We start from the raw sequence: 25,804 nt of genomic DNA on the forward strand, positions 1-25,804 counted from the left end.
AGGGTCCCACTCTGGGGCTGACGTCCCAGCAGGGGAACCCGACGTGAAGGTGAGATTGGGGGGGTCACAGGGACAGAAGAGGACATGGTAGGAGGACAGCGCAGGACAGCAGTTCTCGGGGGGGGGGGGTTGGGGGCATCCAGAGGTGACAGTCTGGCCGAGACGTGAAGGAGCAGAGCCCTGGGAATGAGGGTGAGGGACGCCCCTTCTTCACAGTTAGTGTCCTTACCTGCCGACAGGATGGGGCAGGGCCGAGGGCTGGGGGGAGGGAACTGCACGTCACGCACAGGGACTGGGTGAGAGTGAGGAGGGCCTGGCGGAGCCCAGCCAGGATGGTGACCCGCGGGGCCTCAGACCTTGAGAGGGCGGCTCCCTCCGCACCAGCCACCTCACGCCTCTGGGCACCTAGATGAGGGCTCCTTCCAGGTCCCTAACCACCCCCTGCCCCGCCCTGCCCCTTCTGTTCCTCAGGAAGCAGACAGAAGCCTACCCGTGTCTGACAAGCAGAGGACAGATGACCAGGGTCCACCTGAAAAGGGGGAAGGACCAGGCAGGCCTTTCCGAGGGGAGACATGTCCAGAGCCAAGTCCTGCCGCCCCCTACCCGCCAGAGACCTCACGTTTCCTTCAGAGAATCAGCAGAGCTGCCTTCTGTCACCGCACGCTCTCCTTTTGTTGACAGCTGTACGCAGATGTAATTCGCACACCATGAAAGTCACACTTTCAAATTGTACCATACAGCTGTGCCACCACCACCAGACTCTACCTCAGAGCATTTCAGCACCTCAAGGGGAAGATGGTAGCCTCAGCTGTGGGCAATCACCGACCTCCTTTCTGTCTCTGAACCTGCCTGTTCTGGACGCTTCATCTACGTGGAATCCACACGAGGTGTTTAGTTTTTGTGGCTGAATAGTGTCCCACTGCACAGTGTTTGCCACCCGCTGTCTGCCAGGCACTGGGGCTGCCCCACCGTCCCCTGTCGTGAGCTGCACTGGGGCGAGCCTTCGTGAGACGGCCGCCGTGCCCTCTGCTCTCCGGGGCAGACACTGGGACTTGGAGCTGCTGGGCGGCGTGCTGACTGTGTCGGACCACTTTGCAATGTGGTCATCTCATTCTCTGATTAGAGAGGCTCTGCTTTAAACGCTGGCCTCTGAGAAACGTGATTCAGGATCGCCACTTCCCTGCTTTCACAGCCAGCAGAGCAACACTAACCTTTCCACTACCTCCTGTTGAGAGTGGGCCATGTGAGCGGTGTCCCAGACCTTGGAGGGACATGGACCCCAGGACTCGCCTGGGCATAAACCCCTCCTGACGCGGTCACTCCAACAGGTAGGCAGAGTGCAAGTGACAGGGGCTTGGAAAATGTCCTCTGGGTGCTCTGCGCTGTCGTAAAGGGGCGTTTGCTTAAGAAGAGTAATGTCCTTAAGAAACTCAAGAACACAGGGCTGAGCGAGCCGCGTACATCCCCCAGGGACACAGACGGCTCACACACCCAACACATTCCAGCCGCCCCCCCACTGCTGAGCGGGGCCTGCGCCGCTCGCCTGGTCGTGGGATGACCCGCCCCGAGCCCACGTACACAGCTTCCTGGCCCTGCCGTGCGCTGCGGCCAGGGTCCCCCCGCCCCCGTCTCCTGCCCCCCTTGAGGGCAGACGGGGCCGCCGCGCCCGCAGACCCACCTTGCTCACGTGCAGCTGCTGCTGCTGGAACTGCTGCTTGTGCTTCTCCAGGAATTGCTGGTGCTGCTGCTGGATCACCAGGTGCTGCAGGCCCGGCGCGTTCTGGGGCAGGGGCGCCGACTGGGTGCGCCCCAGCGGGCGGTGCGGCCGCAGCTTGTGCACAGACGGGGACACGCGCTCCGCCCCCACCAGGGGCTGTGCGTGCAGGGGCAGCGCGCCCAGGCCTGAAAGACACCAGCCTGAAGATAACACGGAGGAAAAGGTGGCAGAGGGAGGAGGGGAAGAGGGGAGGCAGGGAGGGCTGCTGAGTGGCTGGCGGACCACGAGACTGCCCCCGCCGGCCGGCACCGATCCCTGTGGCCCGCCGGCCTCGCTCCAGGCGTGCTGATGCCCTGAGCTCGGCTCGGGTACAGAGACGCTCACTCGGAGGCCACTGTCTCCCGACAGCCAGGCCCACGCTGCAAACAGGCTCCAAGCCTCCCAGCGGGGCCCCGGCCCAGGAAGGCGTGGCTCTGAGCAGTGCTGCGGGCAGGCAGGCTGGCCCAGGCCCGGCTGAGGAAGGCGGCCCCGGCTCTGGCGGACCTGCAGGCGAGCTCTGCCCTGACCACCAAGGAAACTGTCTGGTGAGGAAGGAACCTGTCCTCACGAGTCAAACCATTTCCAGGGTCTCTTAAAGCCTTGGTTTTACAAATCAAGAGGGCATTAACACTTCAACAAATCCTGATGCACATGGTCAAAGTCTCTGCACAAGTTTCTGGAAAAGTTTTGCCAACATACACACCCACCTGCTGCACACGAGCACGGCGGCTTTGCTGGACCTGGACTGAGTGTCCGTATTGACAGGGGACAATGCCCTGCTGTGAACCTGCATTTGCATCTTGTTTTAAATGCAACCTCTTCAGTGAACCCAAGAAGTTAAACACTTTTTTTTTCTGTATCCTTCCAACCACCAATCTTTTTGCTTTAAAAATTGTTTGTTTAGTTTACCATTTTTCCCTGGTTCTGAGGGCAAAAGGGTCTAACACACCGTTCCCTGACCACCTGGTGGGGCAAATCCCCACACAACATCCCTCAGACTGATGTGACCCCAGAGCAGGGCATCTGACTTGGGGAGACGACAAATGAGCAGACCACCCCAGCTGTCGGCTGCACCGAGTGGACGATGCCTGCAACGTGGCACCTGCCCCAGTGGCCCTGCTGACCGGGGGTGGCTCCTGTCTTCTCTCCAAGGGACTCCAAAGCCAGTGGGACTATTTCGTCATGCTTCGTCGAGCCTGAGACCCCTGGTGGGTACTGACTCTCAGTCTTTTCCTGGTTCCCTCGTGGGGGCTACTTCTAAATTAAAAATACTACTCCGTGTGCAAACAGAAAAAAAGATCCAACCTTAGCAGAACTGTCCCTTACTCTCTTTTCAAAAAGCAAATCAACCATTGTTTCCTAAACCATCATCACTTTTTACACAATCCAATAACTTTCTGGAAGGATAAGTGATCTTCAATTTTATTGTCTGCTTGGCTACTAAATTACAACAAGTAACTCAAAAGGAAGACTCAGTCTTTCCCAAGTTTTCTAGAACAGTCTAAAAAACCACGGACTCACCCTAAAGAAGGCATTTCAGCAACTGCTGATTGAGGCATCGCAGGGACTGAACTATTTCCCGGAGAAAAGACGGACGTCACAACACTGCCCTCATGGGGTTAAAAGGCTACTCCGTCACTGAAGAGCTTCCGTCTCAGAAAACAAGAGTCGTTTTCAAAGCTTCAGCGTCACGAGAGTGAAGGCTCGGTAAGTGCCGGGGAGCAGACCCCGGGCGGGGTGTCCGGGCTGACCCTGCCTTGCACCCAGAGAAGCCCCTCCCGGGTCTGGGGAAGGAAACCCCAGTTCCACAGAGATCACCCTCCAGGGCTGATGTGGGATGAAAAACGAGGAGCTCAGAGGAGCGGCGAGGAGGGGCCTCGGGTTTCCGCGCTGGTGTGGGGCCCACCGGGAGCCCCCCACCCCCGCGCTGAGGCTCCCAGGAGCTCAGCATGCAGAGACCCCTGCCTTCTCGCGGGGCGGACACCTCACTGAGGACACAAGCCACTGTCCCCGCGGGGACGTGGGCCGACGGTGGAAGGGGCTGACTTTCAGACCCAGACTCCGTGGGTGCCTTGTCTGACATGGAGCTGCCTGGGGCTGGACCCCGGTCTGGTTCTGGCTCCACCATCACCTCTCACTCTCATCCTGCTCACCCTGATTTCACTCTACTTCCTCTGGAGTGTAACACTGTGGGGCCACCACACTCGGGCACAAATGTACTGATCAGCATCACCGAAAACCGGACATCCTGACCTTCTGGTAGCAAACCCATCAGCTGGCCAGGTAGTTTCTGGTTCAGAACCTAAAGATGACCCTTAGCTCACTGACAAGAGTTTTGGATGATAACTCTGAACTGGTCAGTTTCGGTCTACACTGTAAAACTTTCAAGCATAAGGGCTATTAGGTTTGGATCGAATTCTGTCCCAGCTGCCCAGCTGCCAGCAGAGGCCGGCTGTGCAGAGCTGAGCGAGGTGGGACGCAGGGACCTGCTCTGGGCAGGGAGGCTAGGCTGCCCTGGAGCCGCGCCCCTAGTGCTTGGCTGCCGGGAGGCTGAGCTGTGGCTTCTGCTCCTCCGGCCCATGGCACCAAAGCCAAGGCCCCCGGGGTCCCCTGCTCCTGCCCGGGGGACGGGGGTGGGCCAGTTGCCCTGGGGGTCCGCGATGAACATGTGGTGGTGGTAGCCATGACCATGACCGCTCCTGAGTGAGCACCTGGCCTTCTCTCAGACACCTGGGTTTACTTCACTCACACGAAGTGAAGCTGGAAACAAAGGCACCGCGGAGACACCTCCACCAGGCCCATACTTAGGTTAGAGAAAAGATGCTGAAAAGCCAAGTTGCTCTGGGTTCTGGGCCCGGTTCTGAAGCGCCGGCCTTGGCGCTGTGGGTCCTGTCCAAGCAGAGGAATCCACACAAGAGGAGTGACTCCCATGGCCCAAGACCTGACTGCTCCCTGTGGAGTGTCCCACTGCCCTCCCTGCTGTGGTGAAAGTCTTCAAGACTCTTCAGGTGAGACGAACGCAGCCAGAGGTCTGCAATCCCGGCCGCACAGAAGCACAGCCTGGGCACTGTGCCGAAACCCAGCCGGGCCCCCTTGGACCATCAGCTTCCACGGGAGCTCTGGGACGGCTAACCAGGTCCCAGCTACACAGTCACACCCACAGCACCGGTGAGTGGCCAGGGGGCTGGAAGAACGGGCGACATATCACACCCACTGGGCACCAGTACTGGCTCCTGCTGCCAGCCCTCCCCCTCCATTCAGCTGTGACTCCTGCGCAGGGTCTCAGGGAAGACGCACCTCGCCTGGGAAGCCTTCCTGGACCGCACCCTGTCCCCAGGCCCTCGCGGCTAGCCCTCTCCTCCACGTGCCCCAGCTACAAAGCTCTCAGTGGGTCTTAGGGGGCCTGGCATGTTGGAGACACTGGTCTGAAAGCTCTGCTTGCTGGCCACAGGAGTGCTGCACTCGGCTGGGCTGCCTGGACCCCGCGTGTGTCCAGCCACGGGAGCAGCACAATGAGCTGCACACACAGCTTCCTTCTGCCAAACGGTGGCGGATCTGTGCGCCCCGCCCTGGCCAGCTGCTCAGAGACTCAACCCTGGGACTGTTTCAGGGCACTCTGCTCTCTTCAGAAGATTCGAGAACACAACCACTGTCTGTCGAGGGCCTGGCTGGGGCAGCTAATACTGTGGATGCGGGAGCCGCTGTGAGCACCATGTGGACCTGCGGGGAGAGGGGACGTGGGCCTGAGACCCCACACCCTTGCTCCCCGCTGGACCTGGGCTGGCTGCTCCTCCCACAGGGACTTGCTTCCAAAGCACTTGTGAAATGACAAGCTCTGACATTGTCTATCCATAGTGACCATCAGCAAGAGGGCAGCTGTGGGCTGACCACCCGGGAGCCTCAGAGAGCCGGCCGAAGGCCAGCAGTCAGTGAGTGCCCCTTCCTGACTCTGCTTAGACATGAGCTGCCTTTCACGCAGTTCAACCGCAGAAATCCCCACTGTGTACCCAGCACGCACTGAACACCAGGTGGGTGCGGGGGGCACTGGATGAGCCACACGTGGGGCTAGGAAACCATATTTTCCCTGTGCTTTTAACTTCCAATGTTAATCGCCACACACTGATGCTCCCACACCGGCCAGCACCAGGCTGGACAGCAGAAGGGCTCCTTGGGCCTGGAGGATGGATGGAGAGTGGGGATGCTGTTGGACACTCTTCCCCCAGGGTGCAGGGTGACCCCAGAGAGACCTGGGGTCAGGGAAGGGCCCACGAGACCCTGTTAAGGACAGACGGGCTGGTGCGGAAGTAAGGGAGGGTAAAAATGATAAAACCAAGAATAACCACTAAAACCATCACAGAGAGTGGCTGAAGAGGGCCTGGGGGTCAGGGTTGCCCCATGGGTACTTGGAGCTCAGCCAACCTTCATAAAGTCCGGGGGGAAGCTGACCCCCAGCTGTGGATGGGGCCTGGGAGGGGGATGACAGCCCTACAGCAGGGCCCTCCTTGAGTTACAGCAAACCCTACACTTTTGTAACACTTTTACGCTATTGCTGCTATGTGAATTTCACAACAAATTCCCTGCTGTTTTCTGAATAGAACCATCCCTTAGACAGGGCACATGGGAAGAAGTTTTACTGCCCATAGAAATCGAACACCTACCAGAATCCACACTGTGCCCATCGCGTGTCCAACTTGACCCAAACGGCAGACATGTCGCTGGGGCTGCTAACCTCCTCCCAGAAATTAAACAGAAGGCACATGGGACACTCTGTGCTGTCCCCGGCGCTGCAGGTAGCCCTGCTTCATCTGAGCGCACGCTCCCGCGAGGGGGCAGCGCACGGGAGCCCTGGGGGTGGAGACGGCAGCCTGCGGCCCTCCCTCCGTGGCCCAGCCGGCACTCACCTGTGACGAGGGGCGTCTGTGCGGGCGGCTGCTCCAGGAGGACCATGTGCTGCAGGAGGGAGCTGTGCGCCGCCCCCGCGTCCCGCTCCAGGGGCGCCGTGCTCAGGTAGGGGGCGAGGTGGGTGCCGGGAAACAGAGAGAGGCGCTGCTGGAGGGCTGGGAGGGCCAGCCTCTCGGCTTCCTGCTGGCCTGCCGCCCCCTGCAGAGGCACAACCGGACATCCAGGGTCAGGCTGGCGACAGCCGCTGGGGGTCACCGCCACACAGACCCACGGATGCCTACTTACAGCAGATGGGCCGGTGGCAGGAAGTCCCAGCGTGATGTTGGGCAAGGAGGGTGACGTGTAGAGGGGCAGCGGGCCCACGGAGCCTTCCCGGGTCACCAGTCTGTGCGCCAAGCTGGCCTGGAGACAGAGCGCATGGGGGCCGTCACATGGGGTCTGCCCTGGCCACGCCCGGGCAACACACACTAGGGGAAACAACTGCAGAAAGGCCTGCAGGGCGGCCCGCGCTGAGTTGTGAAACACCCCGGGGCGAAAGTACGTAGCAAGCTACAGCACACAGGCGAGTGTGACATTTCAAAGCCGGCCACGGGCACGGAAATCTGCACCCATCACACTCTTGTTTGCTTTGATTCAGATCACTCATTTATCAGCAAACTCTCAGAATAAAATCTATGACAGGGTATTTAAAATATACTCTTAGGGTCGAGTTGTCTTTCCAAACATAACACGGGAGGTAGGAACTAGGGAGGAAAATACCGATTAAAAAAAACCCGACATAAAAGGCAAACAAGGGTGATGCCGGAGTCGGGCACGTGTGGCGCAAAAGCAGCACGTAGAGAGCGTGCAAACCTAATAGCAATTTGAGGAAAACTGATGGCAAAGAGGAACCAACATGGAGACGAAAGTCACGGGGAAAAAAGACCCAGCGTCACCCGTGATCTGAAAACATCTCCGCACTGCAGAGCACAGGGAGCTGCTCTCACCATCCTGTAGTGAGTTACGGTTAAAAAGAACACGGAAACAAACGTGCGTGCTCCCGTACGGCTGAGTGGCTGTGCTGTCCGCTAGCAGCCGACACAGCACTGTAAACTGACTAAACTTCAACTAAAATACATTAAAAAATAAAAATAAAAACAAAAACATCTCTAAAAATCTAAACACATGTTTAAGAACCTATCAAGTTGGCAAGGATTCTCAAGTGACTCCAGCACCTTAACCCAGAGAAGCAGAAGCGCACTGCCGGGTGGGTTATACATGGGCCCGCTCTTCCTGCAGGACAGTTTGGCAGTCCACGTCTAAAGCCTGAGAAACTGACCTAACCTTTGATCCTAGAGACCCACTCCTCTTGCAGGACGTGTTCTGAGGAAGCGGCCAGATGCAGACAGACCTGACCACGGGAGCGCGCGCGCGCACGTGCCGGGGAAGTCAGGGAGGGCACGTGTTTACACACGGGGATGCTCGGGCGGTCGGGGAAAGCTGTGCCAGTTACTCGGGACCTTATTTACTGCGTGTGGTTAGGCAGCAGCCTCCGAGGACTTGAATACTGCGGTATTTCACATCTTTTTGTCACTAGAATGAACATTCTTTGCTATAAGGACACTGTTTCATTCATGCAGTGTCCCCTCCTCAGGAGACCCTCAGGGACACGTGCAGGACCAAGAGCACACAAAGAAGAGGACGAGCAGGTGGCCCGTCCCAATGCTCGCTGGTGGTGTACGGAGACAACACTGGTAACGGCCCTGGACCAGTTTTCTCCTGCTTCTCACAGTGGACTCAATAGTTAAGGATGAGAAATGCAGTGGGTACTTTAAAATTTCATCTGCAAGGTAAAAAAAAATATGAGCCGAAAGTTATCCTGAGTTACTGTAAACAGTGGCGTGTGGGCCGCAGCCCCAGCCAGGAGGCGCCGCCGTTCACTCTGATGAAGGACAGAGGGACTACCTTCCCGGCGTGGGCATCGACGTTCCGAGCCCTGCACGGTCCCCAGGTGGCTCTAATGCTGTCATACTCGGCGTCATCTGGAAACACACACCTGATGAACGCCGTCCTCGTGCCATCAGGGAAAACAGAAGGACCGGCTCTCTTCACTGGGGAGGAAACTGAGTGCGCCCTCACCCGGACAGATGTTGTAGCTTCTCTAGTTTGGTCACACATTACACTGAATTGTAATGACTAAAGGGCTACCTAAGAAGTCGCCTTTTCCTAGACAAAAACATCGGCAAGCTATGATTTAGAGAAAGTGACTGAGACTGCCAAGGAAAGCACGGTTTCGCTGTATTATAATTGTCCAGGAACAAAATAAGCAAACATCTGACATTTGCAAAACTATCATTTCCTCTTTACAACCCAGCCTGTTTTGTTTTTTTAAACCTAATTTATTTTTGGAAATAAAGCAGCCTTCTGGGAATCGTCTGGTGTGTTGACTTGCCCATGTTTCCGGTGTTGGCCGTCTCCACCTGCCCTATGAAAATGCTCAGCTGCCCAGTGCTCCATGGAGAGTCCGGGCCGGGTCAGCGCGCCCGCGGCATGCCTCCGACCACACTTGGCTTTCTGCACCGGACAGCGCGGCTCCTCCGGGAGACTGTCTCTGGGCTAGGGGAGCCCAGCTTCCTCCACATGAGGGAGGTGGGGGGGATGCTGAGCTTCCCTCTGTCCAGCGGGAGGGGGTGCAGAGCCAGGCCAGTGGTCCCCTCCCACACGAGGACCCCCCTCCTGTGTGAGGCCCCCACGCTGCCTCTGGACCAGAGGACGCGGAGCGGCCAGCCTCGGCCTCGGCCTCACAGAAGCGCTCAGGCAACTGTCCTGTTCTAAGGATTTCTACTTGAAATCCACAAAGGACGTGATCGAATTCTCAAAGAGCCCCCTGTGAGTACAGTGAGCCTCTCCCATGAAAACTGCATCCTTCACATTCTTGTGACTCCTTTTCCATCTTCTATGAACTTGCAGGAGCTGAACTGACTTTACCATGTGATTTGTAAAAATTAACACACAATTTAACCCGGCATCCACCCGAATTAAAGCATCTTGACAACATGAACCATTAGGTACGTAACTGCCGAAGTTAAGTAAACTCAAGATCTGCGGCCACTATCAACAAGCCACAGCTACCATTTACGTCTCGGTCCAGGAAGCAGCTTTTAGGCCAGGTTCTAAGGCTAATTCCAGGTAGACCTCAGCTATGACCTCAGTCTTACAGAGAAGGACTGTTAAAACTTAACCGTCTATAAACAAGTATTTAAACAGGTAGGTTGAAATGGACAGGTAATAAAAGAAAGAGACGTAAAGAAAAAGAACATGGACGTGGGATTAAGCAAACTAGAGGCAGGGGTGCAAAATCATTTCCAGCAGTAATTTTGGATTCTAAAAATCTGCTGACACATTAAGCGTCTAGAAATTTAAAATGAAAATGCTTGGAAATTTAAAATGAAAATGCTTGGCACGCACGTGCGCCTGCGGACGCCGGCCAAGAGCTGTCAGCCTCTGGGAAGGCGGGGTTCATGCCTGAACGCGTAAGAAGAAAGCAAATAACTGCGTTGAATACATTATAACCTCCTGCAAGTTAGAGGGTGCTTAAAAAAAAAACCAGGAGAACCCCCTGTTCAGCAGGACCGTCCTCGGCAGGAGGCGGCAGGCACCACTGCTCGGTTCCCGGGAACTGGGTGTGGAGCCGGCTTCTCCATGTGCTCGGCTGCATGAAATTCCTGCATCCTTCCCAGTACTGGTCAGCACCTGCCCATCCAGGGCAGTACGGGGGGCAGCGCCCTTGGCTGGGGGCAGGACCCAGACAGGCAGGAGGGAGGAGCCCCAAAGACACCCGTGGGATGGGCAGAGGGAGCGAAATCAGGAAGGGTGAACATATGGAGCGAAGGTTCTGGAACTTGCTGCCCTGAACGCCGCCCCGACCCAAGTCCGGTCAGGGGCATGCCCTGCAGCCAGCCCGGGGCCCTCCTCCTGGCCAGAGCGGCCCCCACCCCTTCTCCCTGAAGCTCTGTGCACCCACGTCCCCCTGCACCTGCAGGGCACCTGGGGTCTGCAGGCAGAGGCAAGGGGCACTGGCCCTGTGGCCTGAAGCTCATGGTTCCCGAGACACTTCTGAAATGCCGCCCTGACAGTCAGGATTCAAGGGCAGTTGGAAACTGCTCTTTGGCTCCACCTCTGGGCTGGCCAGAAACACCGGACAGGGATGGGAGCTCTGGGCACTGACCTCGGTCGGGATGCTGGGGACGGCGGGCGCGATCCCATTCTCCGTGCTGACGTTCCCGGAGCTGTTGTTGGGCGAGCTGGGGGCGGAGCCCGGGGCACTGCTGCACGCGGAGTCTGCGGGGGAGAGGCACTCGTGAGCCGGGCTCGGCGAGGGTTCCGGGCAAGGCCACTGGACATGCTCACGGGGGCCCAGGCTGCCCTGGCCCCCCGGGGAGCTGTGCTTCGGGGCCGGCTGACTGGCAGGAGTCCCGCAAGGAAGGACAGGACCATGGTCCCCGAACAGAGGCCACGGAGCCAATTCCTACTCTCAGCTCTGCCATCGATGCCTCATGAGCTCTGCAGACCTGTGGCTCCCGGAGGCCCCACCTGAGCCGGCTCGGCTGTGCACACGGCCAGTTTTATTCCTCTTTTGAGAAGTCTCAGGATGATCTTCAACACCAGAAACATAAGCCCTGAACTCTTGCAAATATTCTAACAACAAAAGGCAAGAAAACACAGAAGCCAAACGGCTGTGAGCCAGGGAAGGTCAAAGTTACCAACTGTGCCGACTTAAGATCCTTGTCTCCCCACATTAACGTTCACTTGGAACCAATCCTCTCATTTTTCAAACGTGCAGGGAAGACCAGAGCTGGCGGCTTCCGTGACTGATCACCGTGACCTGAAAAGCCACCCCAAGGTAACCTCCAGGGAGCTGTGGAGGTGTAAGTGGCCCGCCGCTCTCGGGGACCAGGTTCCGCCCCACGGGAGCCAGGACTGAGGAGTCCGTTCCACCCGGACCCCCCTCGCAAGGCGGCCGCTACTGCTGCTCGTGCAAATGGGCGATGGGAAGCCCTGGGATGCGCGATGCTCTGGAAGGGCTCGTTTCACCCTCATGCTTTCCTGTTGGGCTGTTGGTGTCTGACAACAACATCACCCAGTTAAAACCTCTCAAAGAAATCCCGCCGGAGCCATCTGCCCCTCCCTCCCGAGTGCCCACCACCCACATAGCCGATGGCTTGGGACTCTGCCGGGTCTGGACTCACAGGCTCGGGAAGAGGAAGCATCTCAGCAGGCGGGGGGAGGTTGTGCCGGCGAGCGGAGGGGAGGCCTGGGCTGCCTCCCTCAGCAGGCCACCCCCCAGAGCCATCGCGGGTCAAAAGGCCCAGCCCAGGGGCAGGTGAGCAGGCGCCCCCCATAACCCGAGTGCTGCCCACGGCTGCCCGTGGGCCCCGCTGGACTCTGAGAGCCAGGGCCAGCTGGACACTGGCGGCAGGGACGGGGGGGACGGCAGCACCCACCCCCAGCTCCCGACCCTGAGGGCCCTGCAGGCCAGGCTCTGAGATCCGGGCCCAGGGAGTCAGCTCCTGGCTCCCACTGCGAAGGAGCTCCCGCCTCCTTCTCGGCCGCTAGGTGGGGGCCGAGAGCAGCACGTGGCCCAAGAGGAGGGGAACTCCCAACCAAGCTGCCTCCTCCTTCCTCAGCCCACCTGTCCCACGCTTCCCAGGACGATTCTCTGGCTCTCCAGTGCTTCTGACACTGTTTGATGGGCAGTGGGGGCAGCTTGGAAACGTGGGATTCACCAGATGGGGCAGGATCAGCGAAAAACCCCACCTTCAGAGAAACCTCCACTTAACCCCTGCCACGTCAGAGCGACTGCTCTCACCTCCAGGGCCGGGGTACCGGCTTTTAGAGACGGATGCTGGGAGCAGGACCCGCTGTACAGGGATGTGCCCCGAGCCCTCCCCCCACCGGGGCACCAGCTGTGGCTCTCGGGACTCGCAGGGCTGGCACCACGGGCACAGGGCACTTGGGGTGGGCGTCCTGTGCAGGAGCGGGTTCGGGTGCTGAGGAGGGGCGCAGGAGAGCCTCTCAGGGAGAAGGGCGGCGGGGTTCCTGCTAACGCACCAGTGACATCCAGCGGACGCTTCTTCAGCGCGGTAACCACCGGCCCATCTTTCCTGCGTAACAGGGGGCTGCTCCGTCTTTCAGCCACTTTCTGCTTTAGCCTGGAGCGTAATTTCAGATTTGGCTCAGAAGCTGTGAGAAAAGGAGACATCATTACAGCCAGGCAGACACAGCTGGGGTCAAGGTCATCTTGCTGGCGGTTTAAGAAACTGCACCCTGGGTAAGCACTAGCCGAACACGAGCGTGCTGTTCCAGGGAGCGCGGAGGCAGCGGCCCGGGGCCCGCAGGCGACTGCTTCCGGTCTCCGGCACCAGTCCAGACGCTGAGTCAAGCGTCCGGAGGCTGTCGGTGGACTTTCTGCCGCAGAGGGCTACGTCCGTGTGGGGCTGCTGCTGCGCCCACGAGCCATCGGGAGGGAAGCTGGTGGTCAGGGGCAGTCTGTTTCGCTCTCGCTCATGAACGTTATTACGATTTCCACATTTCAGGCTTTCTGTTCACCTGCAAATCAAAACCCCACCTACACGTAACCACCCAGGAACAAGCTGCCCATGTGAGCTCCTGGCCACCTCTGAATGTCCGCTGTGAAGGCGCGAGGGCACTGCCACCCCAATGAGAGGACAGGCCACACTGTACAGGTGAGCACCCGTCTCCCTCTGCGTTCGCCTGACCCCAGGGCACAGGTGTTTGGCTCGGTTTGGTTTTGTTAACAGCTCTGCTTCCGTGGACGGAGCCCTTCGTGAACCCGCAGCTTTAAGCCCTCGGTGGCACCACCCTCTGCACCTGGACCCAGACCACCCCCAGACCAGTCCAGTCACCCATCTGGGGTGGGACCCACCGTGGGAAACTCCAGCACTCCGGTGAGGCTGCCGCCGGCGCCCGCCGTGTGGACCCGGCATAGGCACCTCCTGGTCCAGCTGCCGGCGGCACTGGAGCCCAGGGCAGGGCGAGGTCGCCCCCACGCCGGAGATGCCTGTGTCCTGAGGTTTTACTTGACTGCGTTCAACCTCCTACTACTGTGGATTTGCAGATTAGTCAGTTTTTACCTCTTGTTTTCGTTTTTAATCAGCTACCCTGCTGTTTTTAATCTTCCTGGAACAGGAACTTTACTGCTCTCTAGAGCAACAAGCAACACAATCGAATCTCCCCTGGAATCGGAAGTAATCCGGCTGGGGCTATGCAAATTGGGCCATGCGTGCGTTTCGCGGCTGCCAGCTCCGCCCCTCGGGGAGCAGGGCTGAGGGGTCCACGCCACCAGGTGACTCTGAAGGAGGCAAAGGCTGGCTGCTCTGTGGGCCCTGGAAGGAGGAGTGAGATGCTGGCTGCCTAAACTGCCCCAAGAAATCAAAACCTGTTAGGAAGGCGGCAGCCCTTTCCAGAGGCTCAGCCTGTCTCCGAGGCCCGGGTTCAGCGAGAGACGCCCTCTCTGCTCTGAAGCGTTTGTGTGTCAAGCAAGGCTCCCTGGAAGGGCTTCCACCACGAGAGGAAACGGAGCGACAGTGAACCAGCCTCTCCACCAGCCAGGGCTCTGCTTCTACTTTTTAAGACACTTTTTAGACCACTGAGATAACTGGAGATTCACATTTCATTTATTTCTATTTCTACACTGAGTTTCTTACTTTGCCATTATTTAAGAAGAAAAATAAAGCTATAATCTCACCAGATTGATAATCAAGACAACAGCAGCTCTTCCCCACCACCCAGACCTCAGCTGAGTCCACACGGGGCTTCCACAACCACCGGTCCATTCGCGGGCTGAGGGGAGAGGGCGCCCCTGGGAGCCAGGGTGGCGCAGGGTCCAGCCCCCGTGGAAGGGCCCCGTCAGGGGCTGCCTGGAAGCAGTGAAGCAGGGCCATGTGGCATCAGGAGATGGTGTGTGGATGGGGCGGTGACAACAGGGTCACCAGGGCCAGCCTCAGACCGGCCGTGCACTGGGACTGCCCTGCAGGCCATTTCACGTCCAAAGTTCCTGGTCGAGTGACGAGACCACCAGGTCATCAGCAGGGCAGTCAAACTCTGCCCCTTGTCTGTCCTCCCACGTCCCCTGCCCAAGGACCCCAGACTACTAGTGTGACTCACGCTCTCCCCATCCACTCCTGGCCCCCATCTACCCCAGGGCCCACCCTGGCCTCCCTCAGCCACCGCGTGAGGGACAAGCTGGCTGCCCCCATCCTGACCCTCTGGTGCCACACAGCAGCCATTTCACTGTCTGAAATTACTCTGTTCAGTTACCTATTTCTTGCCCTCCCTCCCACCCTCTAAAACTTGGGCAGGAAACTCCAAAAGACCGAAGGGTCTGTCCTGCCCTCTGGTTCCAGTGAATTCAGAGGTGCCTGTCCTGCAAAAGAGGACCCAATGCAGGACTCACCCCTCCCCACGCCAGCCGCATCCGCTGGCCCTCCCGACGTGCGGGGCCCAGTGCAAAATGGAAACAAGGAGCTGTGGCTGAGACAGCCCGTTTAACTGACGGGCAGGTGTTTAACCTCCCGGCGCAGGGCTGGGGTGGCTAAGCCGCGGGGGTTGGGGTGGGCCCTTCCCCGGGAGCCCCCAGTCTGCTTCCTCAGCCGGTTCTGAGGCTTTCTCCTGCGTGGTGGCTGTGATGGGGAGGGCGGCAGCCTCTGGTCTAGGGACAGCTCACGCTGAAGCGAGTCACAGACTCCACCGCAGAAGCACACTGACCCACTGTCCAACTGTTCATTCATAAGCCTGTTTCCTGAAATGTGAGACGCCATCACCCAAACGGCTCCTGAGGATGCAGGCGGGTTGCCACCTGCCTGCGATAAGGTCACGGTCACACTGCCATGTGCAGGGCCATGCAGCTGCACGCCCCGCCAGTCACCCCTGACTGCACTGGAGGTCCCGCCGTGGTTGAGCCCAGTGACCAGAGCTGCTGCTTGTGCCTCCTGAGGGGGTGGGGGCCGCTAGAAGCAGAGCACAGAGGGGTCGGGAGGCGTGGCTCACAGCACGTGGATGCCGACGGTCTCCACAGACGGGGTGCCTGCTCCTGGGGCCCCGGGGTGTTTCCCCTAAAGGCCATCAGACGGGGGCAGATAAGACCATTCACTCTCTCTCCCAACCTAAAGATTCTGCCCCATCCCCAGCACCTGCTCCCCTCGGGCAGGAGCGCGTCCATGAGGCGCAGGCTGGCTCTTCACTGTCCCTCACCTCCCCTGCACCGATTTTACTGACATTTCAGTTCTCTCCACGGCAGTCACAGCGTAACTCCTCGTGCGGTGGTAAGCCCGAGCTGTTTAACAGTCAGGGGGACACAGGACACACACACAGAGGTCAGCCTGTGGAAGCAACACTGCTTTGTCCTGGCACCAAGTCCAGCAGCCGGCAGGGAAAGCAGACATCCAGACACCCAGGATGCTCAGGACGAGGTGGTGGCAGCAGGACGGGACGGGACGGGACGGGACGGGACAAGACGGGACGGGACGGGGCAGGACGGATCAGGCGCAGAAAGCACCCCCGGGCCTGTGCTCGCAGCTGCCCTTCCTGGAACCCTGCAAGGGCAGCAAAGGAAACTTCAAATAAAAATGGAAGTGCTGAAAGAAGGCACCTGAAGAGAAAGGGGAGAAAATGAAACGACGGGAGGCCCGACATCAAGTCCACGCAAAGCCCAGGAGCGGCCAGAACAGAGCGGGGAGGATCGCTGACGGGCGACTCCAGGCGTGAAGCTCCGTCAGGAGACCTGGCGCCCCGGAGGGGGCGCTGTGGGCTCGCCGTGGCCCCAGGCGGTTCACTGGGGGATCCGGGAACCTTTCAGAGCCAGGGAGGGGCGGGGGGCACCAAGGGCCAGCCTTGCGAGTGGCGTCAGATTCTGCAGCAGCGACTCAGGGCAGGAGGAGGACCTGAAAGTCGTGAAGAGAAGTGACTTCTCGACCCAACCTTGTTCTCTGCCAAGTGGGAGCCAGAATAAACACATTTACCAGAGACTCAAAAAACTCATATTCTGTGTGCGACTTCTCAGAAAGCTTGGGGAGCTGCACAACCAAGGACGAAGGTACACGTGGAGTCTGGGGACGAGGCAGGCCCCCCCCCCCCCCGCCAGGAGACCGCAAAAGGGAGGGGCACAGGGGCCCGGCTGGGGCCGTGGGGCCAGGAGCGAGTCTTCCTGGCCTGAGCGGAGCCTCTGGCCCGCCTGCCCTGGAGCTGAAGCAAAAGCAGGCGCAGAGACACACGGGGAACAGAGCCAATGGTTTACAGTGACTCTAAATGGAATAGAACCTTTAAAAATTGTACACCTGAATCTTATATAATATCATATATCAACTATACATCAATTAAAATAAAAAAAATCCAGGCTCCCAGAAAACTAAGCAAATGAAAAAAGCGATCAACTTCAGGATAAAGGAAAGTTACACAGGAAAGGAAGGGCAGCCCAGGTCGCCGTGGGTTCAAGGTGCACTTTCTGTGCCTTGTGGTCACGACACAGGGCCGGGCAGGGCCAGGCAGGGCCGGGCAGGGCGGGGCAGCTGTTCCTAGCATAAGCCTTGTGAGGTGCTTTGATTTATGTACATTTGTTTACTCTGATAACGACAAAAGAGAACTCTAGAAAGACAAATGACAGGCTGGAGTATGATCTTCGTAGCACACACGACACAGGATACGTACATAACATATAAAGAGTGTCCACAGAGCAACAAGAAAACAGTGCCTGGGAAAACGGATGGGGGAACAGCCACCAAACACCACACAGGGAGGGACCCTCCCCATGTGACCGGCCTGGTTCCAGACACTGGGTATGGGAGCGGGCTGGACCAGAAAGTCACAGCCCGGCTCAGGGGCACGGGCCACCCGGCACCCACAGGAGTGAGACGCAGCGGTTCGGCAGCATGGCACATAGCTCACTTGAGGAGGGAAGATGAAAGATAAAGTCACCCAAACTTTTCTAAGAGTGACAGAACTGCTCGTGGAAACGTCAGAGATCCCGACTTCTGTGTCAGGCCGGCTACGGTGAGCCTGAAGCACCCCGTTACCCAGGGGACGAGGGCCTCTCGGGAGCCGCTGGTGGGATGCGGTTTGCTCGTTCTTTTAGGGTGCGCAGCCTCTTTTGAGCTGGCAGTCCCATTTTTAGGATTCTATCCTCCAGAAACAGTGAACAGAGGTACCCATGTTTGCTGGCAAAATAAAAACCAGGAAACAGTTACAACTTCTACGATACTTGCACACTGGAGTCATACAGAAAAAGGCGCTGATCGTCACACACTGAAACGGGGGTGTCCATGGTATAATATCGGACAGAGAATAAAGTAACAGGCCGAAATGAAAAGCCAGTGTTTTGGTGGAGAAAACGACCACACACATATCACACACACACAGACACACACCTCCACGCACAGGCACAGGCACAGACGATACCTGGACAGACAGACGCCAATCCAATCACAGGAGAGCCTCCCGGAAGTCGGACTCAGGACGTGTGCCTTTCGCTGATGTTTTAATTTGTTATAAGTATGCATTGCTTTTGTGAATTTTTTTAAATTAAAAAAGCACTTTATGTGAAGCTTAACGCTGGAACCGTCTACACCCTCTTCCTGCTAAATCAGTCGACTCAGTCTCTTGTCTGAGATGGCCGTCCAGCTCAGATACGAATGAGCGTATCTGGGAAAGGCCAGGGCCACATCTCCCCGGGGATGTCCCACACGAGAAGCAGTTTGAGTCTGACAGACATCAAGGTTTGAAGGGAGCCCTTCTCGACGTCATAGCTGCCTGGTACTTAACCAAACTCGCCATGTCTAGGCGTTCCTTTGGAAAAGCACAACACAGCCTTTTTAAAAACCTCCTGAATACTTTCTCATCCGTGTTTTCAAAGAGCACAAAGTTGACAGAAGACAGCCAAGCACGAAGGCCCCAGTGGTGGCGGGAAGCTCGGGGACCAGCGCTGCGGGCACCGCAGTGAACGTGCTTCTCCCCGCCAGGCAGCTCAGAAAGCGGAGGCGCCCTGGCCCGGCCCAGCAAGAGCCGTGGGCATCCGTCCCACGACGCCTGACGGCACGAGACACACCCAAGTGAAGCCAGACTCGGGCTGACGCTGTCCCTAACTGCCACTTTCACAGACCGCACAGCCTGTCGCAAACTGCACAGCAGCAGAGCGAGCCACTCCTGGTCCAGCCCGGGCGGTGCCAGCACTGCTGCCGGGGGCACAGATGAGCACGCCCACTCGGGGAGGCTGTCCGCCCCGGCGCCTGGGCGGCGAGGCCCAGGCTGATGGCACAGCTCTTCCTCCCCAAGCCGCGCAGCTTCAGCCGACGAGGGAGAGAAACCTGGCACGTTTCCCGCATCGCGACGACCACCTGACATTCCCCACGGAGAACGCAAGCCCGGCCACCACGGCTGGGAGGCGCAGGGCGGGGTGAGCATCCTAGAAGGAGGGCTAGGGGGTCCCCAGCTGCAGAAGTGAATTCAGGACAGAGGTGAATGTTTTTGGCGCCCAGCTCCACGTAAGGACCACTCAGGAGCTCCGCGCCCCATACCAGCCCGGCCTTCTCCAGCCCGCGGCTGGCGGAGGCCTGCCGTCAGCGAGAGAGCTCTCGACAAGGCTGAGGTGAGCGGCTTCCCACTGGGCATAAAGCAAACGGCCAGCACGACTGCGCCGACGCCAGCCAGGCCTGCAGCACAAGCCAGCGGCCACAGAAGCCGGAGATTAGCGGGGACCTCGGGGACCAGATGGTGGGCCACGTGGCTGGCGGGGAGCAGCGGGTCGGGGCCAGCGTGGGTTCACGGTCCTGCATCCAGAGTCCCTGGGGCCCTGCGACAGACGAGCTGTGCCAGCTCTGGGACCGGTGAGGGGGGAGGGTCTCCAGGCGATGCTGACTGAGTCTGCCTGGGCCAGGCAGGGCCAGAGCGAACGCCTGCCCGTGGACAGGACCCCGTCCGACAGTGAGTAGCGTGTGGGCACGTGCAGGGAGCTGCTCGGGGCCAGACGATGTTCTGACTTCTCATGGGGCCTCAGTGGGAAGGGACAGACGTGCTTTCCCGCAAGGAAGCCCCAGCGAGAGGTGGACGGCCCTGCTGGGCGGCCCGGCGCTCAGCCCCGCACGTCCATCTCCCACGTCCACTGCCCCTGGGCGCCACCTGGCCACCCCCAGGGCTGGGGGGGATGCCGCACACTCAGTGCACCCACTTCATGGTGAGAAGCTGAGGCCAGGGAGAGGCTGTCATGGGGCACGGAGCTGCAGACCCGGGGGAGCCCCACCCGAGCGGCCGGACCACGACCCACTGGCCACAAGGCGAGCAACCCCTGGCTCCGCTCCCCCGGGCAGGCGCAGTCTCCGTCTCCTGGCCCCGGGTCTCCCTCCCAGCACGGCGCCCCGCTTGCTGACTTGGGTTTGGGGGTCACAGCCTGAGTCTGCAGGATCAGGGCGTGGAGGGCAATGTAGGGGAGCCGCCCCCATCACAACAGAACCTACTTCTGTGGAGCCTGCGGGCCGTCTCTGGGTAAAACCCACGGCCCTTCTTAGCAAACACGAGTGACAACCACACACTGACACTGGAGAGATGAAGACGAACGACAGAGTTTCACCTTCACCAGTAAAGGCTCCAGGGCCCAAATGCAACCCCGCCCGATCGCTGGGGTCCAGCCCGAGGGACATGGCCGTCCCGGTGTGGCCGCCCCCCATGCACCTGGGATGTCGGTCAGTCCCACTGAGGCTGAACTGTAATCTCCCCGTTCACTTCCAGCCCTCGATTCCAGGTTTGCGACACCGAGCCCTCCCTGGGGCACAGCTCTGCCAACTGAGAGGCCGCGTGGCTGCTGTCTTTGGGACGGGGCAGCAGGGGCGTCCCCAGCCCCATCTCAACACCCATCGCTTGGGTGAAGCTGCTTTAAAGCATTTCTGTCTGGAATGGACCAAAACCCTTCAGATCAAACAAACTTTGTGCTTATGAGAAGCAGCTGTGTAGCAGACCCACTCCCACCTAGTGGGGCCGAGACCCCCACAGCACCCTCAGCCGCGGGCTCCAGCTGCCGCCCCCAGACCACCGTGCCCTTCATCCACCAGCAGCCAGGCCCTCACCGCTCGGTCACTCCTTCTCTGGCCCCTGCCCTTCTGGCCACCCCACTGCACTGCCCACCCAATCTGATCTGTCTTCAAAGTCACCACCCACTTACACCGTCACCACTAGGGAAAGTCCAAGAGACCCAGGAGGGCAGCCTGCTTGTGTCTAAACACCTTCTCCTTCTGGTTTGTGGCAGAACCCCTCCAGGCCACCCTGAGACATCTCTGCAGGAGGGCAGAGTGTTTCTTCCCTGTACAAATGTCCCTCCCAATCTGGAACCCCTGGCTGCTCCCCGCTGAGGGCCAAACCCTGACTAGCTCTCTCACTGAAGGTACTCGAGACCCGTCACGTAGGGCTGCCGTGTCCCCTGCTCACCAAGGGCCCCCGCGGACTGCAACCGAGCAGAGCACACCGCCAAAAGGGACGCTAGCGTCATGTTGTTTAACAGTGAGTCTGAGTTTGGAAAAGCAGGTGTACGCGACTGAGGCTCACTGCTTCTGGTATGAATCATAAGGGAGCCCTCAGGGGCATCGTCTCACAATGACGCTCTAACACAAGAGCACAGAGTTTAAATGAGCAGGTGTTCCCTGAGTGTGCCCCCGCACCCCAGGCCCCCGGGCACCGACCTGTCTTTCTGAGAGGAAAGTCGTCCTTGGCGTCGTACAGGCCCAGGACTGGGTGGTTGCAGGAGGCCGACACCCCGCTCTGCGGCGGGGAGCTCTGGTCCAGGGAGCTGTGCTGCGTCTTCCTGGAGAGGGAAGGCGGAACAGACTCAGTTACTCGGCACCGACCCGGCCCACGCTGTGCGCGCTGGAGCCCCAGGTGCCCCACGGCGGGGCTCCTTCTCCTGACCCGTCAGCCCAGCTCGGCGGCCGGCCTCCGAGGCAAACTGGCCTTCGCTCTGGGGCAAGACTCTCTGCGGTCCTGGCGCCGGGGCTCTGCCCTGCCCCTTCCTCTTGGGCAGCTCCTGACCTGGTCGGTTCTGAGGCTACATGGGGGTCACCACCGGCCACAGAGGGGCCTGTCTCCGGAGCGCGGAGGGTAGAGGGAGATGGGGGCTCCAGGTGTAGGGAACACAGGAGCGTCAGAGGCAGCTGAGACCTGGTGGGGGCGCTGCGGGGACAAGTGCTGGTGGTGTCAGGGTCCTCAAGGGCAGAAGCCACGTGGGGACGTCCCTTCAGCATAAAGTATACAGTCTGCATCAGTGCCTTCACAGGACAGTCACCCCAGCCATCTCCCCTTCCTCGGGGTTGAGGGGTTGACAGCAACCACACTGCCCTGGGAGCTGAGCCAGGACATTTACTGCCTTTATGAACAGTGGGCACAGCTCAAAAATCCTTACAATGAGTAGACTGGGCGGCGGCCAGGAGGGGCTTGGAGGGGGGTCCGGCCTCGGGATGGGGGGGGCCGGCTGCACTCGGGAGAGCCTGCAGCAACCTCCTTTGACGGGGCCGCCCGCTGAGCCTTGCCGGAGGCACTGGAGGTGTAACGAAATCTTTAAACTGTGTAATCTGCTTAATGGCTTGAAACCAATTTGCCAACTTGCTTATTTGGAATTTGTTAGACTATTTATTTGAATACACAGTACTCCACATCCGTGCACCTGGTGTTATTTGAATCAAGAGCGTGAGCTCTTAAATGCTTACAGGTGGATATTGAAATATTGGAGAGCAAACTGGTGCAGAGAACGTGATGCTCAGAGACCAGTGCAACGATCGCAGCCCGTGTGCCCCACGAGAAGTGCTCAGGGAGCCCAGAGAACAGCCCAGCGGGGTGGTGTCCCCGCCACCGCCACCCAGGGCACACCGCCTCCATCAGGACATGCTCAGGGATGCCAGGGCGGGGGCTCAGGGTGGGACAGGCCACCCTCCTGCTGGCTGCACCCTCGCCAGCGGGTTCTACCAGGCCTCAGGGAGCCACTCCCGCACAATCTCACTGAAGGTCTGAGGCAACTCTATAATTCATCACATCTTCAGGTCCTGTCCTCCGGGCAGCACGGCCTTGGCCAGTTTCACGCCAAGCTATAACCTGAGGAAAACTTCACTTTCTATTTCGTAAGAAACACAGAAAAAGGCTCTGTGCGTGTTATGCGATTTGAAAACACAGTGATTACTAATGAAACGTTATTGTAGACACTAATCACCATTGTCGTTCCACATTAGTGGTGGAGTCTGTTTGTAATTAAGCCAGAAGCTGGAAAAGCTAGTTGTCTGAGATCTAACAGGCTTTCTCTTCTGTTCTGGTCTCTTGTGCACCGAGGCCGTCAGTGTTCGGGTCCTTACTTTCTCGTCCAGACTCAAAATGAGTGAGATGAGGAGGCAGCTGGCGGGGCTCCGCGTGGTGCGCTGCCCGAGAGCCCTGGGCAGGCCTGCTCCGCACGGTCTAGGGGAGAATTCCAGGCATCGGGAGCAGGCGGCCGGACCAACCCAGCTGGTACCATCACAGGTGACTGACGCCAGGCTTCACAAGAGTGACTCAGGTCACGCACAGCAGCCTAACTCCCCCGAGCCAGGCAAAACAGCTCATCGCTACATGACGGTGATGCTCAGGCCTCCTTGAGAGGCCAAGAGGAGGGCTTCTCCGGGACAACACACATCATCTGCCCTCCGGTGGGGCAGCCACCCCCAGTCACACAGCCCAGGGCTGACACCTGCCCCAGTGAGCAAGGGTCTGGGCGTGTGAGCCCAAGTCAACCCTGTCCCTGGCTGCATGTGCACTCACACTCACCCCCCCCCACGCATCCCACCCCCGTGCGCCCCCCACGCCCAGGACTCACCCCATCCCACCCGCATGCACAGTCACCCACTCCCATGTGCGCGCACGCGCACACACACACCCCCTAACGCTTGGGGCAGAGTCTGCAGGGCTGTCTTCTGCCCACCTCCGCCCTGACCAGGACCGACCTTCCATGCTTCTGACCCCTCGTTCAGCCCGGGGAGGGTGGCTCTGTCGTACATCTGCTGCCATCCTGGTTAACTGAAGGGGCATCTTATCTTAAAGACAACCCTTTCTGACGAAGATTGCAGTGCAAACATGCCTTGTTTCCTCTCTAAAGGTTACTTTGACTGCAATACAGAATAATGCTAGACGCAAACTCGCCTGTTCAAATTCTGTCAACAGCTGGCCTTTCCCGTTACAGATTTATCCAAGTGACTTAAATAAATCTTTCCATCACTCACATCAGCCTTGGCCAACAGCAAGCTACGCGAGCGATTGTAAATGTTACCGCGAGCACAGAGAAAGCGGCAGCAGGAGCCCCAGTCTCCTCCTGCCCCCGCACACCCAGCATCCCGTAGTCTCAAAGCGCAGCCCGTCCACAAGCGTCCACGAGACAGTCACAGTCGCGTTTCACGCCGAGGCTCGAGGTCCAGCGTGCCTGATGGTGGCAGCTCGCCTCAGTTTCCACCCCGGTTTCAATGCTCAGAAGCCAAGCGTGGCTGGGGGCTGCCGCAGTGGACAGCGCAGACTCGCAGCGAGTCTAAAGGGGACACTTCTGATGTGTGTCCACCGTGGAACCGCCACTCTGGTAACGCCCCAGGACGGTGTTGTCCCCACTGGCAGCGCCCTCTGCCCTCTGGGAGGAACCTCCACCCCTTTCTCCTGTGTTTTCTTCTCGAAGTTTTAACAATCCAGCTTTTACGTTCAGTCTACGGCATTTAAGCCGGTTCTTTCAAGCAAAGTTTTCCCTCCACGCAGCAAGTGACTGTGTGGTTCGCTCCATGACTTGGTCTGGTTTGGGGGACAAAACAAGAAAGCTGCTAAAGCCACCCCCACTCCAGCCTGCTCGCCCCAACCCCTCGGGGAAGAGGGCTCTCCCCACCAAATGCTGAACCCAGACGAGCGAGCCTCACCCAGGCCGGGGGTGCGATCAAGGCCGCCCTACTCCCCAGGAGCAGCCGTGTCAGTCCCTCGTGGCCCCGGGAAGCGCTGCTGGCCCCCCGTCTCCCCCACCTCGCCTCCCAGGTGCACCTTGTTCGCACTCCTCCCCAAAGCCCTTCTCGCTTCCAACCTCTCAGGGCGGTGCCTGCAGCTCTGCCCAGGGCCACCCGCTCCCTGGGAGCCCCAGGACTGGGGGGACGCACTTTCCCCGCCAACGGGCTCCAGCCTGCCCACCACCTACAAGCCCATCATCATGGCCTCCCTTCCTGCCAGCCCGGACCCCCCATGACCCACTCATGGGGGGTCCTGGCACTGGCCACTCCAGTCTTCCCCTCACGTCACTGTGGCCCCCATCCAAGAGCTCCAGTGTGGTCAACCACGACCCCGGCTCTCCCCCACCCTCTCTGGGCCCACAGACTTTGTACGGCTACCGCTGAAGCCCCCTCGCTGGTGGCGCCTCTCAGGACAGCTCCCTCTTCTGAAATGGTTCCTGGTGCTTCCCTGCCTGCTGATCACATCTTCTAAGTGTTCCCTCCTGCGTCCCAACCCCTCCCACCCAGGACCTGGGAGCCCCTCCCCTCACTGCCCTACAGGCTGACTCCGGGGTCCCTTCCTCCACCCGGCTTCTTTCCTGCCGCCTTCAGCTCAACAGCACGGACAACATCTCAACAGCTACCTAACCTACTGCGTTTGGGGCATCAGACTGCACCCCCCAAAGGGGAACAATGGAGCTTCCCCGCAGCAAATCCCAGGGGGCTGGCACAGGTGGAGAGACCGCGGATCAGTGTGACCTCAACGTGGGGTCTCCGGGTGCGCTGCCAGCAGAACTAACCATGAACCCCCCCACTCTCTGCCGCTCTCGGGTGCGCGGCTGTCATTTACGGCTGTTCAGGGACCATGGTGGCCTTCACTGCACAGCTCACGTGTCTGCGCGACGTGCAGCGGCCGCAGACACTCGGGGGGGAGACAGTCTTGGAATGAAGTGCCTTTCAGGTCGTATCAGGACCCCCGGTGTCGCCTGCTGGAGCATGGGGGCTCGTTTCAACGGGATTCGGCGGCATTTCTGTACAAACCGCCATCCACCTTGGGGCCCCAGAGAGCTACATTTTTCCCCCAGTGAAATGAATGATAATTACCTTTGATTTATGAAAATTACCGTATGATGTTTCTTCCAGA

At 59.1% G+C, this 25,804-nt stretch overlaps 1 protein-coding gene across 9 annotated transcripts in view; it reads right to left on the reverse strand.

Annotated features, from left to right (window-relative positions):
- The window catches only part of HDAC4 (histone deacetylase 4), a 270,795-nt gene that overhangs the window by 53,902 nt on the left and 191,089 nt on the right, over nucleotides 1-25,804 (reverse strand). For all 9 annotated transcript variants that reach the window (XM_032480679.1, XM_032480677.1, XM_032480678.1 and 6 more), the window contains 6 exons: nucleotides 21,376-21,497; nucleotides 12,749-12,880; nucleotides 10,866-10,978; nucleotides 6,944-7,060; nucleotides 6,658-6,856; nucleotides 1,679-1,902 (listed from right to left, as the gene is read on the reverse strand). In XM_032480679.1, coding sequence (XP_032336570.1) covers nucleotides 1,679-1,902; nucleotides 6,658-6,856; nucleotides 6,944-7,060; nucleotides 10,866-10,978; nucleotides 12,749-12,880; nucleotides 21,376-21,497 — 907 coding nt within the window. The remainder of the gene's footprint in view (nucleotides 1-1,678; nucleotides 1,903-6,657; nucleotides 6,857-6,943; nucleotides 7,061-10,865; nucleotides 10,979-12,748; nucleotides 12,881-21,375; nucleotides 21,498-25,804) is intronic.

Source organism: Camelus ferus, chromosome 5, assembly GCF_009834535.1.
Source record: "Camelus ferus isolate YT-003-E chromosome 5, BCGSAC_Cfer_1.0, whole genome shotgun sequence".
Lineage (NCBI taxonomy): Eukaryota > Metazoa > Chordata > Mammalia > Artiodactyla > Camelidae > Camelus > Camelus ferus.